This window comes from Labrus bergylta, chromosome 7 (assembly GCF_963930695.1).
Source record: "Labrus bergylta chromosome 7, fLabBer1.1, whole genome shotgun sequence".
Classification (NCBI taxonomy): Eukaryota; Metazoa; Chordata; class Actinopteri; order Labriformes; family Labridae; genus Labrus; species Labrus bergylta.
The window spans coordinates 9,283,745-9,303,577 of record NC_089201.1 but is presented as its reverse complement, the minus strand read 5'-3'; the positions used below and the strand labels follow the sequence as shown (position 1 = coordinate 9,303,577).

At 39.7% G+C, this 19,833-nt stretch overlaps 2 protein-coding genes across 4 annotated transcripts in view; both read left to right on the top strand.

Moving 5' to 3' along the window:
- ripor1 (RHO family interacting cell polarization regulator 1) overlaps positions 1–7,119 on the top strand; it is a 32,499-nt gene extending 25,380 nt beyond the window's left edge. The window contains exons 23-24 of the mRNA XM_065956705.1: positions 191–281; positions 1,372–7,119. Coding sequence (XP_065812777.1) covers positions 191–281; positions 1,372–1,469 — 189 coding nt within the window. The 3' untranslated portion in view covers positions 1,470–7,119. The remainder of the gene's footprint in view (positions 1–190; positions 282–1,371) is intronic.
- An 860-nt stretch (positions 7,120–7,979) lies between these two features.
- Positions 7,980–19,798, top strand: ctcf (CCCTC-binding factor (zinc finger protein)). Of its 3 annotated transcripts, none has more exons than XM_065956707.1 (16): positions 7,980–8,160; positions 11,346–11,526; positions 11,638–11,774; positions 11,925–12,044; positions 12,147–12,326; positions 12,615–12,830; positions 12,948–13,110; positions 13,724–13,894; positions 13,993–14,126; positions 14,310–14,430; positions 15,239–15,388; positions 15,477–15,637; positions 15,867–16,049; positions 16,177–16,309; positions 16,435–16,677; positions 16,957–19,798. In XM_065956707.1, the coding sequence occupies exons 2-16, from the start codon at positions 11,358–11,360 to the stop codon at positions 17,202–17,204; spliced, it is 2,529 nt and encodes an 842-aa protein (XP_065812779.1). In that variant the 5' UTR covers positions 7,980–8,160; positions 11,346–11,357; the 3' UTR covers positions 17,205–19,798. The 3 variants fall into 3 exon arrangements, with proteins under 3 accessions (XP_065812779.1, XP_065812778.1, XP_020497081.2); XM_065956706.1 differs by lacking the exon at positions 7,980–8,160 and adding an exon at positions 9,988–10,071 and having other exon boundaries at positions 12,957–13,110; XM_020641425.3 differs by lacking the exon at positions 7,980–8,160 and adding an exon at positions 10,047–10,071.
- Positions 19,799–19,833: the final 35 nt, after the last annotated feature.

The window sequence follows — 19,833 nt, the reverse complement described above, 5'->3', positions numbered from 1 at the left end:
AACACAGAATCTTTTCTCTGATCACAAGCTGTTAAATCCTGTCAGAAAACTCTAACATGTTCAGTAGAAGTGAACGATTATTTTACCAGAAGCAACAAATTGTTTAAATGTATGACATGGAAGTGATAAAGTAAAGAAATACAGCCATAAAAAGGCGTCTCTCTCTATGTCCACTCTGTTTTCCTTTCAGGCCAAAGAAAGCATCGATCAGTTAGTGTATCTGTGTCGGACGGACAAAGAGGAAGTCCGAGAAGCTGCCAAACAGACTCTGCTGGTGCTTGGTAAGAATGACAGTGAAACCTTGTACATTACCTTTATAAACTGTTAGGCTGGCTTTAAGAAGACAGTGATGGTGATGATATCTTCCTACAGAGTTGGCAGGAGTTGTGCTTCTTACTTGAATAAATACAGAATTAGGGTACAGGATATATTACCTACTTTAAGTGCCTGTGTTTAAAGTTTTGTGACTTGTGCTACTTGGTTTTATGTCTCTGAGATTCTGGAATAAAGTAGTTGAGGGACTACTTTAAGTTGCTGTGTTCTTAAAAGAAACTTCACGACAAACTGGGATTTTTCAAGGTCAGACAAACAAAAGCCCTTCCAGCAGCCCAGGACACTTTTTGAGGAAAAAACAAACTGGCCTATTACCTTACAGTAGCTCTAGGGCAGTGCAGATTGACCCGCACCTGAAGAGAAATGTTTGTCCCTGCAGCTCAGAGAAGCAGTGGTAGCTACACTGTGTGGTTCCAAAAGTTCAAATGATGATAGACTTTCTTTTAAAAACACAATTCTTAACCGAAAACCAAAATAAAAAAATAGAACTAATTGATCACCCAGCTCATGTTGTTTCATGTGTTTTTTGACAACTGGATTCAAATTGCTTCATCTAAAATTAACTCCCAATGAAGTTCATTAAAGTAAAGATTCTATGCTCGATTCCGATTGATGACATTATTTGTCTTCGTGTTCTTTTTGAGTTAGCATTAGTTGCCTTTGAGGAGTTTTTGAGTTGATCACGCTGTCGGTTTGTTCTTTAATTCATTCCGTTGTTAGTCGAGGCCCTAAACTTGTGTTTATTAAAAAAATACCGTAAATGACAATTTTTTTTAATGAATTCTTACTGTTGCTTATCTGTAATCTTTCATACACATTGTTTTTATCCCATTCATTCCTGTACTTTATTTCTGTCATTAACAGACGGTTAAGGCAGAAATCATCAAAAACATCCACCTTTATTGTTGTCTGCTTTTCACTTTATCGGACATAACCGTCTCTTGAGATGATTCATTCATACATCCATTCATTCTTTTTTATTTTTTTTTATTCATCCGTTCCATGTTTTGTTGTTCTTCCATTTCTTTTGTTGAGCAGGCGAGGAGGGGAAGATGGCGCACAGACATGTGGAGACGTCTCAGGACAGTTTGCCCAGACTCTTCGCCCCAGGAAGCATGGCCAGCACAGCTTTCTAACACCACACACACACACACACACACACACACACACACACACACACACACACACACACACACACACACACACACACACACACACACACATAATTGCTTGCAAACACTGTGGGAATAGAACCACTAAGTCTCCAATACATTATGAATGTTGTGCTTTGACACATGTTGTGATAATATACACTATGCTGTTCTTCTACCCCATTATCACCACTAATAGTATACATCAATTCAGAGGGTTTACCTTAATACTGACATGACAGACAGAAACTGTACTTTGGGGTACTTCTGATCTTTTTAAACCTGGGCCTGAGTGAAGAACACAAACAAACTGGCAGATTGGACGATTCTTGACCAGAAACTCCAGTGTTCTGTATGTCAAAATTTCCATTTTTGTCACTGGAGTTTGATCACTGTGAAGTGAGCAATGTAAGCCAATAAAAAAATGAAGAAGCATCTTCCTTTGTAAGAAAAAAGGAGCAGGTGTAGAGATAACATTGCAGACATTTCAGCCCATTTTATAACTGCTGGCTGAAGCAGTCCACCGGAGCAGAACTTTTTTTTTATACCTGTCAGCATTTAGAGAACAAAATATGTAAACATAAAAATATGTTTAAATAAAATAGAATGGCCAAGGGTTTAAAAAAATCTTAACTCCTTGTTAACACTGGGCCCTTTTGTTTCCATCAATAAGCTATGAACACATGTTATATATCAGCCTGTGCTAACAAATCAGTTGGACTTACAGGGACGAATGCACACTAGGAGCAGGCTTTAATGAAATAATGTAAAGAGGAAGCTGCAGGAGGATGAAACAGATACTGAGGGATGAAGGGGACAAGGAGGAAAGTGTCCGTGTGGCCCTGAGGCATTTCATAAACACATTACCAGACAGACTGTGCCATTGCAGTTCTGTCTTTTCTTAGACACAGACACATTATTATGAAGGAAGACAGAAAGCTATGTAAAATCATTTTTTTAAATAGTTTTAATTACACAACCTTCTAAGTGCCCTAACATGTACGAAATGTTGAGTTTCTTGTATTTTAATTTATTTTTTACCTTTAAGTCTCTATGGATTTTGAGTTGTTATGTGGTGAACCAGTCAGCACACACACTCTCCGATCAGATAATGCTACCCCTGTCATTAATTCTCTTAGGGGCCCCTGCTGTCTTTAGATTAGGATAAAAGATGTTTATCCTGCTGCAGGGTGACATATTGGTCCATGAAGTGACATGTCTGACAGACAATTCTGCCTTTACTTCACCTAATTGTTTTTTAGATTTGACTTTTTTTTTTTAAAGATATTTAAGCTTTCTATTGTTGTTCATTTGTGTCCAGGCTATGTAGAGAGATGAGGCTGTAGAATATGCAACAAAATGACCGTCAAAACTTTCATCTATAATTGCCAATGCAGCCTCGATCGGGGAACGCAGAGAAATGGTGCAGAAATAAAATACGTGCAAAGATAAATCAAAGCCAAATCACAGAGATGATTAATTTCCACAGGACTACTTTGGTCACTTATTCATTAGCGTTAGAACTGTCAGGTAGTCTCTACTCAAAGCGTTCATGTTTGTTAACTTAAAAAGCGACACATGTCTCTAATGTTGTAAAAGTGACAAAATTCCCACTCCTCTTTTTTTTTTTTGTGGAAACACTTTTTTAGTCAAGATGAGGCTTTAGCAGTTAGCCTTCTGGATGTATAGAAAAACAACACTTTATCTGAAAGTATGTTTCAGTGCACATGTTTAACTCGTTCATGCTGAGCTGAACTGCGTGCATGTTGCTTCAGGTTGTATGATAAAGCTGTGTGTAGCGACTGAGCAGGCAGGGCTTCACTGTGTTACTCAGGAGGAGACATTAGAGGTTATTAAGGGAGGAAACCCTGCAGGACACTTTACATTCAAACATCTGCTGTCAACGACACACTTACACATAAAACTGAACCCAAACCAGCACCTCTGCTGCTACTTGCGTGTCAACTGTGAATAGTCTTCCACTCCGTTATCTATCTCGCAGGCCTTTAAGTTGAATGTTGTCAGTTAATTTGGCAACAGATTAAAAATGAAGAGAAGTAAAACTCACACTGTAGATCTACATAAAGATTATTTGAAACTTTTTAAGTTGCGTCTGAACAGAAAATGGTTCAATCAATTCAGTGCCATTACTTTACTTATCTGCTTCTTTATGGAAATTCATTTAATATGACTTTATGCCACTGGAATGTATTATTTTCAAATTGTAAATTGCTTTATCTTAGCAAAGTTTTGATTTGTAAATGTATTCTATGTTTTACAAGATGCATTTTTACTATTACAATGATTATTTTTAGCATGATGAATTCAGTGAATGACACTACTCTCTGTCACGGGTCTGCTGTTAATGGAGGGCGTTCTGTAAAGAGTTACTGAGTATTTGTGAAACTGTCATGGACTGCAGCTGATGAAATTATCTTTTGAGAAGGCCACAAAAGATCCCAGAGTACAGATCAATCAGTCCATGACTTTCCTTTACATCACTTTCAAATAACAGTTTGATCCTGAAAGCTCGTAGAGAGAATAATGACTACTGTTTCTTTGTTGTGTAAGTTTAGGCATTCTTATACAAGAAAAACAGGGACGACACTGTAATACTACTGGATTGAATATCCCATATATCTGATCCAGATGTGGAATCATAAATGATTGAAGGACAACACCTGTGTCTTTAAAACTCGGCTGACCATTTCCAAGTAACCAGCTTGAATCCACTAACATCACATTGAAGACTCGATTTTGTAACTTTTATTTGTGACTATAAATCCTTGTTACAACATCTCATCACTTTGAGATATTCTACGTTTTTATAAGTTGCTACGTAATATTTAAAGCACAAGGAGGCAAACATTTCAGTTGAGTAAATTAAACTGTTTAAAAAAAAGAGTAATGAGGTCAGACATGAAGAAATAATGCAGATGTCAAATTTTACATTTCAAGAATAAAGGCGTAGTTTCAGTTTAAGTGAAACGTTTTTTTTTTTTTTTTATCAAAGAAAGGATTTTTGAATATTAAAACTTCACTTTTTAGACACTAAATCTCCTAATGCTCTTCAGTATGTTCCCACTCTAAAGCTAATTTATTATTTTTCCAGAACGCAAACACTGGTGGTGATTTCTACCAGAGCAGGGGCCTGTTTTTAGAAAGAAGGTTCAACAAACTCTCAGTCTAACCCTGAGCTCTGAGTTGATTTAAAACTCTGAGATTTCGGTTCCAGAACAGCTGATTTAAGTTTGTTAAATCAACTCTGAGTAGGTCCACTCGGTGTTCAGGCCGTGCACCATGAGGATAAAAAGCCAACATTAATGGAGCTCCTATACTACGATTCACCATGGCAACAGGTGACAAAAAAAGAGATCCTCGAACTTTAACCATCTCGAAATAATATTAAAACTACCAGGGTTTTTATTCTGTAATACGCACGTGATAAAGACTGAATGAATGAGGAAATTAAATGGGAGGAGACAGGGAAGAACACAGGGTTTGTTGAAGAAAACCTGCTCCCGACCAGGTTGCGTTAACAGACTCTGTTACCATAGTAACTGACCCAGAGCTAAAGTTACCTCCCTCTATGGAACGGGCTATAGTGACCTCTCTTTCTGAAACGTAAAACCCAGAGTTTCCCTCATTTCGGGGTTAACTGACTCAGTTTACACTAAACCTGCTTTCTGAAACGGGCCCCTGGATGATTGTCGTAAACTCAAGCCAGTTTTATATCTCTTTAACTTGACGGTGAAACTGTATAAAAACAGAATATTGGGAAATGGTCAGCATGAGCCATCCAAGATAGTTTTATTTTTTTATAAAGGGTAAAAGAAAATAAGCTAAAACACAATGCTTTATGTTGAAATCACAGGTAAAAAGCGCCAAACATTTTGCACTTCTCCACAGTCAGAATCTGTAATCATATGGCAAAATGCCCAGCCCCTTTTGTTTCTGTTTATTATAATTGAGTTTCATCAGATTCACAGAGACACTGCCGACAGTGACGTTGGCCCTCTGCCTTTTTCATTTCCTGAGCACAGTGACTGACAGGTCATCTCTCCAGAATGACAGTATTTGTAATTCCACTGACATCACCACATACAGTCATGCTCCAGCCTCATTCAGTATACTGATAGGTTTAAACACAATGGATCAATGTAAACACAGTTACAGTGAAAAGAAAGACAGAAATGTGTAACTCACCAATTGCTATTGTTTTGCACGCTAGCAGTGGGGCTCCACTGATGACAGTGTCGGCCGTGAAGCACTCATTGTAATAACTATGGTGACAACCTGTCTTTTACTCCAGTGCCACCATCAGGCCAAATTTCATCTTTTGTATTAATAAATACCTGCAAAACTAAAGCATGTATGTAAGAAGTGGGCATGGCCACTTTGACCACAGGCACTGGTTTGTGGATTCATTTTTGAAGCCTCCATTTTGGTATTTTAATTGTCGCCATCTTGTTTTTAAGAGTCAGAAGTGATCATATTTACAAAAAGAGGGGGGGATTGCTACACCTCTATCTTATTTGACATGTTGTGTTCATTCATCTAAAAGTGCTGTACCTCACAGCTAGCATGGCTGTAGTTGTTATATGTTCAGTTGACCGTCCTTTGTACCACTGACACTCAATTATTTTATGTAACAACAGTGTGCTCCAACATCAAACCAAAATGGATCATTTTCAGTCTGACTGCTGATGCTTTTGCTGGACCTCATTTGATCTTTTTTCTCTTCACCTTAACATGCTACAAACTTAAAACAGTTGTAACCAGTATAAAAATGCAATCACAATGTGCCAAGCCTTTTACGTCCCTTTAACTGACTGAGATGTTCTTGGTAACACTAAACTGTATTGATGATGTACTTCTGAAAACTAACTAATCAGTGCTTGTAAGGATGTGACCACTCGTACAGAGGATTCATGCTTTTCAAAAAGTCTGTGTAATGAGGAGAGGGAATGTTTTAATCAAAGTCACTCTTACAAAGCGTATGGGCAAAACTAACGTCTTTGCATGAAGTCTGCGCTTACCCCCCCCCCCCCCCCTCCCTTTATAGGGGTGAATCTTGAATCAGAAGTATTTTTAACACGTTGCCCTTATCCTCTACAGAAGGCAAAAGTGAATGGAATTTTTATTGATATGAGGGTTCATCAGACAACTAGTAAATTAAACTGTTTAATTTGGATGTTTAGTTATTTTATACAGCATATAATGAGCAGCAGAAGCTGCATTGTTACTGGAATCACAATGTTGGACTCATGTCACATGTGGGAACTCAATATTTTTTTCAATAATGGCTATCACTGTATTCATTGCATAGTGTATAGGAAAGCAGAACTCTAAAGCTTTACCTCTGCATCCAATAAGCATCCCAGTGTTCAAGTGCCTCAAGCTTTGATAGTAACATAGATGCAATAAGACATAAATGAGATGCTTTATTTAAGAATGAAGAGAGTGTGAAGCAGTGGAAAGCACTGCAGCACTGTATATTTTTTCCACAATATTGATCAAGTGTGCAGCATTGGAAACTAAATGTTCTATTATTTTTTGTTTCTTTGCTAAGATATATTTCCAGGAATTCTGGTGTCAAATATATGCAAACTATTAAAAAAAATGTTTAAAGATTTTTGTCATGTGCCAGTGTTTTCTTATACTGAAATGCATTCACACTCAAATACCACTACTGGCATCAACTTCATTATCATTTGTCTGAGGATCTCTGTGGTCTTTTCGTGTTTACTACATTTTAGAACATTGATATACAAAAGGATTTTGCATGGAGAGCACAAAATATAATGTATGCTGCGTTTAGGGCACTTCATGAAAGACTGAACAACTAAAATTGGACGAGGAGAATACCTAAACGATCATATGTCACAATAAACCTTTCAACCATTTCAAAGCTATGACGGCAGTGTTTATTTTTGACTCTTAGTACCAGTAATCGTACATTGTTACTGATAGATCTGATCTTGCCACTGTTTAATCGGACTCTTTAACAGCATTGCCACCTTTTTTTTTTTTTTAAAGAAAAACTCTTTCCATTATTCCATATTGTCATCCATTATTGTATATATATTTTTATTTAACTGATGTTAATATGTTTGATTTTTTTAACTTCTACTTTTATTTTTAATAATTATATTCCTGTCTCCTGTTTTCTTGAGCTGCTGTAATGCAAAAATGTCCCCCATGGGGGATCAATAAAGTGTATCTTTATCTTTAATTAAAACCCTTCCTGACCTTAAATAGATGATGCATATAAAATACATTATTTTATTAAGAATATAATTTCCGTTTCATGATTTTCTTTATAAAAGCCTTTGACATCTGGAGGTTTATTTTGCATAATAAAAATCATATCTCCGAGGGTCCTCAAAGCGGCCCTATTCCACACAGTGATAAATTGGCTTCAATGTATTCCAACGGGGCGCCCCTCCTGGCCAATCAGGGTGTGTGCAGCAGCTTCGACACCACCCCCCAGCGGCCGCACAGGCGCACTGAGCGCTCAACTGCCATTTTGTGGCAGAGGCTACTCTGCTAAAGCGGGAGAGGATTAAAACAAACTGCGAAGAAGCCCGCATTTCTTACCAGCATCTCTAACTTTGTAGCACAGACTCTCTGCTTTCGGCCAAGTTAAACGGGAGGAGAAACACACTAAAAAGAGGTAAAGTATCACTACTTTTCTGATAAGTGGGGAGTTTGCAGGATCTTTAATCGGCCTCTAGGTGTCACGATGGGGCTCTGGGTCCGGGCAACTCGTCGGAGAGTGTTTGTCTCCCTCTATCGTTATCCAAAACCCCGTCTAAATACGTTTAAAAACCCCAAGTTTTCACAAATATAAACACAGCCTGCTTTATTTTAAGAGAAACTACGGCGATAATGTTGAGGATGAGTTACTGATACTCGGATGATTTGGTTGGAGAGTTTAGGCCGAGGCGTCCATTTTCTCTCTTCTTTGTTTCCCGTCTTTGCAGCCTTGACGACATGGAAACTGGCGGGTTTAAGTTAGTGCTCATGTTAGCTTGTGAAGGCAAACAGAAAAGGCAAAGTCCCCACAACAAACACGTCTACATGCACGATAAAAAAAAAAAAAAAAGGATTGCAAAGTAACACACAAGTCACGTTTTAAGCATTCAAACATGGAGTTACGTGGAGGTGTAGCGCGTTGAATCAGCGATAGATAAGAAGACACAATGTGAGCTAAACGGAGGCTAGGTCAGCCGAGAGAAAAGGCCCTTCCCCACCCAAATGCCCTTAGTCACGTCCGCTAATACAAGCAGACTTCTCTTTTTGTTGTGTTATTTAATTCAGCTGCATCGTTTTTTTTTGTTTTTTTCTTGTCTACATCTCCTTCAGTCTTAGTAGTGAGCTTGTGAAGAGATGCACACTTCACTAACATGTAGGCCAGCGCGGAAACAGTGACGAAGCAGTCAGAGAGAGAGAAAACAAAAACCCATCCTCGGTAATCACGATACGTTCACTAACAACAAACAACGCGGCTGGTGTGGTCCTGAAATCAGCCATCTTCCACTGGGGAGTATCTCTTTTTGTTTCTTTGTAAATGTTCCTGTCATAGCTCCGTGGTCGAAGCTGTTGTTGCACCCTTCTCCCGCTTGTCTCTTATTGTAAGCCCACCTAGAGCATCATAGCCTCAGATATATATTATAGCAGAGAGCTCCCTCTACGATTCGGCTTGGAGAGCTACAAAAATACCGCTATATATCTGCTGTGCGAGGAGGCAACAGCTGCCCGTCTGGTGGCTCAGTATCATTGCCATGTTGTGGTAATTTTATTGTACTTTTAAGAGTATATGGAGGAGGCCTTTATAACAGCCTCTGTGGCTCATGGACGTTTTGTAACATATAAACAAACATGTTACGTGCTAACATGGACCATCATCCAGAGGTGAATGCTCATGGACAAGTCAAATTGTTGGTATTAGAGGCTATTAGATATGATGTGAGGTACAGCATCACTGCTGGTACTAAATGTGAAAATCCTGCTATGATCATTGGGGTTTTTTTTTTTAACCTTAAAATTAAACATTTGCTTTTTCTGGCTTCTGAATTTGTTTTCTTTCACTTCTTACAAATAACACAGCAACATGTGACACAGAGGCTACATTTTTGCCTTAAACTGCATTATTATTATTGTTTCTGTATTATTATTGTTTCTGCATAGGACTATGTTGTTTGTCCTATGCAGTTAAAATTAAAACATTAAGAAGACTTTTGAATGTCCTTCATCGAGGCATTTATCTACCAAATAGAGTGGAAGTTGTGAAATCACACTGATTATCTGTACCCCCCCCCCCCCCCCCCCTCCCCTCTTTAGGTTGACTTTCAGGTAGCAGCCTGAAGCCTCGGGTGAGCAGATATGTGTTGAACAGAACAGTTTACAATATCTGCAGTCTGTTACAGTCAACATGTCTGTATGTGGAAGTGTGTAACATGTCCCTCTTCCCTTCTTCAGCTTGGCAGGGACAGTGAGTAGCAGGCATCTGAATCAGGAAAGCTCAGGGTTTTCAGCAGCGATTACAACCCTGCAGACTGCAGTCCAGTCTACAGAAATCATGGTAACAGCCAATTTATATCAGCTGTTCCAGGTAACACTAGTGGAGTTCAGTTGAAATTGTTTAAAACTACACTTTGCTCTGGTATGCCACAGTCCCCTAAATACACCAACTGTTTCACAATATTCATAGTAGAGCAACAAAAAAAAAGTAAGAAGTGAATGTCAAAAGAAAAAGATCTAGTGTTCAGTTAGTATTCATCCTCATCTAGTTTATGAAACCGAAATTCAAGAGTACCAAATTGCTGTCGTGACATATTTTCCAACTGAACAGGGATAGAATCAATCACAAGTTAGAAGGTGGTATATAACTTTGGGATACTTTTAATTTGTCAAAAAGTTAGTGAACACCGCTGAGGGCAGGACCAGTCATCAGACATTCGAAACGTTTTACAGGTAGAGAAAATACAGATATTTTGAGATACAAATGCTCACTTAATGCTTTATTAACATTAAACACAGGGACCCTGGATTTAAACCAGGAAAATGTACTTTTTGTTTCACAAAGACTTAGCTTAATATTGGGGCTTTAACACTTGCAGAAAACCTCCTGATGTTTCCAGGAGGAGCTTTATGAATGAACGCAAATAGTCCCATTTTTCACTCAGAGTTTCTCTTGCTAGACCCCTAGTATTTTTTCTTCAGCAAGTCTGAGTGAGCTGATGTGAGAACACAGCAGGATATTCTCTGAAGAATTCACCTCAAGCCAATGGGAGGGGGGAGGGGGGTGATGTTTACCTACTGTGACTGGAGTGCATTGACTGACTGCCCATGACTGGGTACGATCTCCATGCACGTGATTAAACTGCTGCATTATTTTGTTCTCTGCTCTTTGGTTGACATCGTGGTTCTGCGAAACCACACGTATCATTGATATGAAGGCAAATATTCTCACTATAGCATTGTATAGCGGACTCTGTTGCTACTTCCGCGTCTTTTTATTTTACGTCACGTCTTACCTTGGGAGACCCCCATCCCCCTTCAGTCTGACAGTGATAGTCTCCCGCTGTGAGGAGCCAATGTAAACAGCCAGGTCAGGAAAATCTCTGGAGTAGTGCTCCTGAAATTATTCAGGTATTTTCAGGAGTGTGTTTGTGAAAACGGTTTATGACATATATAATATATATACATAGCGTGATTTAATTCAGGAGATCTCTAACATTTTGTTCCTTTAAAACTTGCTGATAAACTCTACTTAGTCATAAAGCAAACTTGCTTCCAGTGGACTCAACAAAAAGCACATTGCTTAATGATATTTTATCCTGCATAATATTTCAGTTCCTACCCAACATGGACGGAGGGCCAACAGAGGGTGTAGGGGTGGTGGAGGTCCCCTCCAAAGACTTTCCCTCCATCCAGGCCGTTCACAGCCAGGATGCAATGGTGGCTGATCTCCTCCAGCAGGCAGCTGAGGCGGGGGGTGTTGTAGAGGGACAAGCTGGAGTCGTCCTCGAGCAAGGTTATTATCCATCAACCGATTTGTTAACGTGTAACACTGTTGTTTATTTCACATTTCAGGTTTATGTGGAAACTGTTCAACTCTCTGATTCTCAGCGATGTTGTGTTTCAGGTCATGGAGATGGAATGGTAGCGAGCCAACAGCAGCTGATGGAAGCAGCAGTGGGGGTTGGTGTGGAAGGGGGAGCAGGGGTTGAAATGATGGTTATGGACTCGCTGGATCCAACCCTATTACAGATGAAGACAGAGGTGAGCTCACAATTAGAAGCTTTATGATTGACTTGGTATGATTGTTTCCCAGATAGTTAAAGAATAAAATCATTTAGATTTAAGATGCTTCATGTGGGTTGGGTGTTCTTCTCTATTGTAACAGTCAATTAATTCAGAGTGAATCTGCAGGTGATAGATGCTTCAGTAGGCGGTTCAACTACTACAGTGGGTGTTGTTGGAGGAGTAGCAGGTTCTGCGCACCAAGCAACTGTAACAACAGTAGACCAGACTCAAATCATCACACTACAGGTGAGTGCTTCTGAAGTCATTTTACATCGTGATGTTGAGTTTGTCTCAATAACGCACCGTAGTTTCTATGTGTGCTGACCTCGGGTCTCTGTCTGTCTTCAGGTGGTAAACATGGAGGAACAGGCGGCTCTGGGTCTTGGTGAGCTCCAGCTGGTCCAGGTTCCTGTTTCTGCCACTACTGTGGAGGCCCTGCAACAAGGCACTTACGTAGACACCACTGCTATGCCGAAGGATGGAGACCCAGTCATCTGCCACACCCTGCCACTGCCTGAAGGCTTCCAGGTACACAGACCAGCTTTGATTTTTAGAGCTTTAACTCTGATTTAAAAATGTTAAACTGCATTGGATATAAGCAATGGCATCGCTTACTAGTTTTCATTTAGAATATCTTTCCATAAATATTCAGGTTTATTTTGAATAAATATTGAGTTGCGTTATTATTGGTTTTGAAAGTTAAAGTTCCTCAGTCTTGGGACTTCTGATATCTTCTTTGTACCTACAGAGGAAATGCACACATTATTTTGTTCATGGTGGTTAACTGACTAAACATTAAGTGTATATTTCTTATAGGTAGTCAAGGTTGGTGCTAATGGGGAGGTTGAGACAGTGGAGCAGGAGGAGGAGGAGGGAGGAGTTGTCCACCCTGTAGAGGAAGATGAGATGGGTAGCCACCAGCTCCTGGAAGAAGGGGAGGATGAGCCCATGCAACCTCCAAGCGAAGACCCAACCTGGTCAAAAGACCCAGACTATCAGCCTCCAATTGGAGGTATCAAGAAGTCCAAAAAGGTCAGATAGTTGTTCGGTATCAGTCTCTGTTGTTGTGGATGTGAAACTGTAACATGTTGAAAGGTAGAGCTTTGATGTCAGCTAGTGATGATGTCTAATGGTTGGCTGTGTGTCCAGGGTAAAAAGAGTCGTCTTCGATATGCTGAAGGAGACAAAGACATGGATGTCAGTGTGTATGACTTTGAAGAAGAACAGCAGGAGGGCCTTCTGTCGGAGGTAAACGCTGAGAAGGTGGTGGGCAACATGAAGCCACCGAAACCCACCAAGATCAAGAAGAAAGGTGAGACAAAGACGTGTGCTTAATTGACAGTATGGCAGGATGCAAACTTTTGGTCATTATTTTTGTAAGATTTAATTTGCATTACCCTTTTCAAAAGGAACTCGTATTGGCCATTAGTATTCGTTCAACCTTAATCACAGCATTTTAGGTAAATTGAACTGCTTCCATGTTGAGGTTTACATGGTTTAGATGAAATGCTGTGAAGTTACTGCTAACAATGAATATGGGCACAAACTCATATCTTGTATTAAAAAGAATTTGCACAGACGGAGGCAACATTCACTATTCACTATTTTTTGTCCGATTTTACTAGACGTCTCTTCTAATCTGAACATTTTTGTCTGGTGCCAATCACATTCCTAAATACGATATTGGTAAACAGTTAACTGTTATTATCCAGAGTTAGTTTTTTGGACTGTGGGACTGTTTGGAAATAAAATATATCTTTAGTTTTTTTTTTACCGAACTCTGTTGTCCACATTAGTCGGTTAAAATAATGCTTGAAATTATAGTCTGTTTTAAACGTTTCATGATTCTGAAGTGTTTTTGAGTTTTTTGAGACAGTGGCTGTTATTAACTCTGTGGTCTGTGTCTTGTCATTTTTGTGTTAAAGGAGTGAAGAAGACATTCCAGTGTGAGCTGTGCAGCTACACCTGCCCTCGGCGCTCCAACCTGGACAGACACATGAAGAGCCACACGGACGAAAGGCCTCACAAGTGTCACCTGTGTGGAAGAGCCTTCAGGACGGTCACCCTGCTGAGGAACCATCTCAACACACACACTGGTACTGACCTACTCGACCACTTCATACCACTGCAAGACTCCCAAGTAGACCATACAAGTGCAAGTATTGAACTTTTGTTGTTTTTTTTCTTTTGACAGGAACTCGTCCACACAAGTGCACAGACTGTGACATGGCTTTTGTGACTAGTGGAGAGCTGGTTCGTCATCGTCGCTACAAACACACACATGAGAAACCCTTCAAATGCTCCATGTGTGACTATGCTAGTGTGGAGGTGAGACTTTTATGTTCCTACTGATTTCACTTTCGGCTGTTCTCCATAAATGTGTTCTCATCGAGAAATTCAAGAGATTAATATTTTTTTAGCCAGCACTCAAAGCTAAAATAGGTTTCAGATACAGAAAGTGCTGCAATTTTTTTTGTAATGGCTCTCTGTGTTTGTGTGCATCTCATGCAGGTGAGCAAACTAAAGCGTCACATTCGTTCCCACACTGGTGAGCGTCCATTCCAGTGCAGCCTTTGCAGCTATGCCAGCAGAGACACATACAAGCTTAAGAGACACATGAGGACACACTCAGGTAAAACTTATCCCTGCACTGCTCTTCTGTGTTAGCAAAGGCAGCATAAATGATAAAGTGGCATGTTTCAGTTAGCAGAGATGAAGGACTAAAACATTATAGTTGTTTAACCTTTTGTCTATGTATTCTTGTTAATGTGTTTTCATTTGGTAGCTTCCTTACACAATAATTAATTCCAATGAAAAAGAAAGAACATTTAGCCTCTTGCTTATCATCACCTTCCATTAACTTTCAACTTCTGAGCTATAATTTTGACATGTATCAAGTCAAACTAGACTGATGTTATATATCCCTTTGCATTTTTCTTGTTGCCCTGTCAGATTGGAAAAATGAATAAGAACAGTAACCAGGGTTCAACATTCACCGCAAAATTGCCCAAAGCCAACAAATTACAGTTAAGGGACCCCTCCTTGGGATAACAACTGTATCCAAATTCTTTAAACCTTTGCAAATGCATCCCCACAATTCCAATGACATCCCCATTGCTTCACACTAGCATTAGCATCGTCATGGCTGACCCTCCAGCTTGTGAGCTGCGGAGATTTAGAAGCAGTAGCAACCTGGTACAGCTACAGGAAACTTCAGTCTGTTATTGGGTTGATGTAGAAGTTCAATGTTATATAATATTGGAAGGTTATGAAGGCTGTGTAAAGTGATGGTTAAATTGCCTTTAAATAAATTTTTAAGTTTGATTTTTATAAAGGGGGCACCAAAATGTAATTTTGCCATCAGATTTTGTTGTTGAAAATACGAGTGTCTACTCCTGTAATGGTGATTAACCCATGTTTTTGTCCGATCCTGTTCTTAGGAGAAAAACCTTACGAGTGCTACATCTGTCACGCTCGCTTCACTCAGAGTGGAACCATGAAGATGCACATCCTGCAGAAACACACCGAGAATGTGGCGAAATTCCACTGTCCACACTGTGACACAGTGATTGCACGCAAAAGTGACCTGGGTAACAAAAAATCAAAAAAAGGTTTAAACTTACCACACACAGATCACTTTTTTTTTGTTGACTATTAACGTATATCGCTGTTCTGCAGGTGTCCACCTCCGAAAGCAGCACTCATTCATAGAGACGGGGAAGAAGTGTCGTTACTGTGATGCCGTTTTCCATGAGCGCTACGCTCTGATCCAGCATCAGAAGTCTCATAAGAATGAGAAGAGGTTCAAATGTGACATGTGTGACTACTGCTGTCGCCAGGTTTGTCCACCCAATGTTTTGTAAAAAAAAATAAAAAAAAAAAAAATGTTTATGTTGGGTTCCCCGCTGCTAGTTTTTGTGAAATTGTAATTTCATATGAATAAATGAGCCAGTATCACTGTTTTTAAAGACACACATATTTTAACCCATATGTTTTATTCACATGTATTAAGCATTGCATTATAGTTCTGTCTGTTATTAACGTTGTTTAACATTCTCTTGTGTTCAGGAGCGCCACATGGTGATGCATCGCCGCACCCACACAGGAGAGAAACCGTACGCCTGCAGTCAATGTGAAAAGACCTTCAGACAGAAGCAGCTGCTTGACATGCACTTCAAGCGCTACCATGACCCCAACTTTGTCCCCACCGCCTTTGTCTGCCCCAAGTGTAACAAGACCTTCACCCGCAGGGTAATGGCCCTTCCCTTTTCATTTCGCAGATCTGGTGTGAATTCTGAAGTTCAACATTAATGACTTATAGTTATTAGTAAGTTAGTTATACAATTCTTCAACAATCTAATTTCTCTTCTTTTTGCAGAACACCATGGCTCGCCATTCTGAGAACTGCAACGGTGAGGTGGATGAGACTGAGAACGGAGCTGAAACCCCGAAGAAAGGAAGGAGGGGTAGAAAGAGGAAGATGAGGAGCAGGAGAGATGATGATGATAGCGGTGAGAATTAAACCTAGTATATTTATAAGGCTTTTTTCACAGGAAGACCAGCTGTTAGCAAGTTTTTATGACCTTTGCTTGTCACATTCCTGACGCCTGTCTGTGCTTTTCTCTGTTGCATTCAGAGGAGGATCATGTTGAGCAAGACGACGAGGAAGAGGTGGAGGGTGAGGAGGAAGCATCACTGCTACAAGAAGAAGAGGAGGAGGTAGATAGTATGGAACTGGACCAGGCCCCTGCCGCCATCCCGGTGCCGGCTCCTGATGAGCCACCCGTGAAGAGGAAACGAGGCCGACCCCCAAAGAATGCTCCCAAACCTCCAACACCCAGCAAGCCCGTCAGAGTGGCTACCAAGACACCTTTAGCTGGTGAGAATATGACCGCATTTATAAAACAAAATGAATGAACAAATTACTGTTATTATCGTGATGTTAATGAATACTTTGGGTTTTCCCATGTCATTAAAATAAAGTGAGATGGAAATCTTATTATTTCTAGAGGCAGTTAAAAAAAGTTGTAGCATGTAAGTTGTTAAACCTGATCACTGTCTGGCTGCACTTGTTGTTGTATTGCTGTCTGGTGTCTTTGTATAACTATTACCCCTGAATGCAGCACTGAATTGAGTGATGTTGTGTTGTGTTTTGCAGCTGCTGCCATCATCCAGGTGGAAGATGAGAGCACTGGAGCAGTGGAGAACATTATAGTGAAGAAGGAGGACGGCGACACCTCTGCAACGAGTCCTCTGGAGCAGGGTGTGGCTCTAACCGTGGAGGGGGTGGGGCTTGATGGGGAAGGGGTGGAGACTGTGGAGCTGGCAGTAAATGAGGAAACAGCCGTGACAGCTGCCAACGGAGACCTGACACCAGAAATGATCCTTAGCATGATGGACCGATGAACATGCCCCACACACACACAGATGGACTTTGAGTATAATTGGCAAGCACACATTAACATTTTCACATCTTTGGCCTTCACCGGATGTTCCACATGGTGGCCACGTTGCCTCAATTGCAGTGGCTGCACAAATCGACATGCACGAAGAAGGGAAGCCGCATGTAAATACTCTTATCATAATACTCCACGTCCATATACTTCATCATACAATACACACACATATACACACATGATCCCACTGCACACACTTGTGTACTCTCCCTTATCATAATCAGATATCATCTGAGCTAACGACAGACTTCTCTCTGCTCTTTAATGCTCGTTTCAGTTTGATTGTCTTTTGAATGAATCATTGTGTATTTTGCTACTAATTTGTACCCACAGCCACTTCCTATGTCAGTTCCCGCCCACACACTCTGCAGCTAGTGTTTCTCTCCTCTCTGCTCTGCCAAAAGGGGACATTATGACATCTACTTTCACTTTTCACCTTGATTTCCTGCTTGCTCTAATTGCAACTACTTGACTTTGCTAATTCAAGCCTTTATATGTGTATATATAGAAAAAATGTAGTTTATCCTAATGACATGTAGTACCTGCTCTCAGTCAGATGCTCTTTTTACATTATTTTCCCAAAGGTTTGATTTCCCTTCTTGGCCTCTGTTAAACACACAGTCCTTGTTTTGATTTTATGAGTTTGTAAATGAAAGCCTCTCTCAAGGGAAAGATGGAACTTTTCTTAATACATGAGCTGATAGCTCAGGAAAATGCAGTCAAATTAACGGCAGTCATGACTTCATGTGTGTCTGACATGTACACTTCCAGCAGCCATTTTTGTTATTACCTATAGTCAGTCACTCAAATTAAATGTTTCACATAGCTCCTAATTCAGTTTCCCAGCACCAATGTAGTTAAAGATAAAGTTATATTTCCTGTTTTCTTCTCTTGATGACTATTGGAAGATATTTGTCATTCATAGTCATGTTCTTCCTCTGACTGTCAATTGTTTCCATCTTCTAAACTGATTGATCCCTGACTATCAGAGAAAACTCATGAACCTATTTAAGTTGTTAAATTGTGTACTTAAGGTGCAAATTGTGAACATTCCTTGTCTTTAAATCACAGGGTAAATACCGTATGTTGTTTTGAAACCTAGGCCCTACTTTTTTACATATTAATGTTTGGAGTAATGCACCAAAGTGAGTCCACCAATGTGCTGGTTTGTGCCACTGACAGGCTCTCCTATAAGACATATAGACCCCATAATGTGTAAGAAGGTAGAGCCTGGGCTTAAAATAACACATTGACCCTTAAACATTGAATTATGTTTATTTATTTGAAATCATTACTATGATCAAACATTGCTTTGTAAGATAAAACCAGCAGCCCTTCATCCCCATTGTAAAAAACAAAACAAATCAATATAACCAGCTGTAGCAGGTGGTTTGCATGTACATACTGGTTTTAAACCCTTTTTGCTTATGTGAACCTTTCAAATGTTTTTATTGGCAGATTTGGAGATGAATTGGTTCAAAGGGATGTTGAGGTTTTCATATCTGTGATAAATGTGTTGTTGCCATACCCGGTACTACATCCCCATCATGCTTTGCTGCCTCACATGAAACCTTCTAACCACCTAAATCTGAATACACAACCAACAATTCTCCAGTCTGATAAATATTGCTCCTGGCTGTATTATGTATCTGTTCTGATGCTGTTTTACTCTTCATATGTATGGCCATGTTACAGCTGCCACCATTTTCCTCTGTGGTTGGCTCAGTTCAGTTTCATAAAACAACATTTGGGTCATCTGCTTCTGCTTAAAGTGTGAGTTTAACCTGTAAAGGAACAAGATATTACTGAATATACGATATGAGACACAAACGGATACTTAGTGAAGTTCAGTGGTAACATCCTTTAAAAAAACAAAGCAGCGTTCATGCTTTTTTTCTGACAGGCTTTGGTATTGAAAGGAGGTCTGTTTTAAGAAGCTGTGGTTTGTTTTGTGCGATATGACTTAGTTTGGCAATCAGGTTCAGCTCTGTAAGAACAAAAAACAATCTCAGCCCAAATTCAAAGCAATCATCCTTTGAAAAAATGTCATCTCTCCAACTTTGCTGGATGCTCAGAAGTCCAGCTGGTTCAGGTGTTCCTCCTTTTAATAAAACAAGATAGAACCTTTTTCTTTCTTTTTTTTTTTTTACAACTGTATATGCCCAGAATATGCTGTGAAAACCCACAGACACACAGTACGGTTTTCAGAGGCTGGTTTAAGTCTAAAGAAAATAATGCTCACGCATCAAATTGTCACTTCTCTGTGAATCATTCAGAAACAAAATGTGACTGTAAAAAAAAAAAAGGAAACTTTGCATTATCATTCTATCATGTTCAGAAGCACGAATGGAAGATGGGTGTTTGCAGTATCTTTGTTTTTAGTTTGCACATCCCTTGTTTGATTCAGCAGAAGAATTGAGAGAACTGTTTAAGAATGGTGTGAAACGCCCTTGTTTGAAAGCCAGATGAAACCTTTGTCCTGTCATTCTGAAACTGAATCTGTATAGATGATGAAAAATAAAAATCAATCTGATGGGCCCATAACTGCTTCTTTTCTTTCCATCATGTGTACTGCTGCT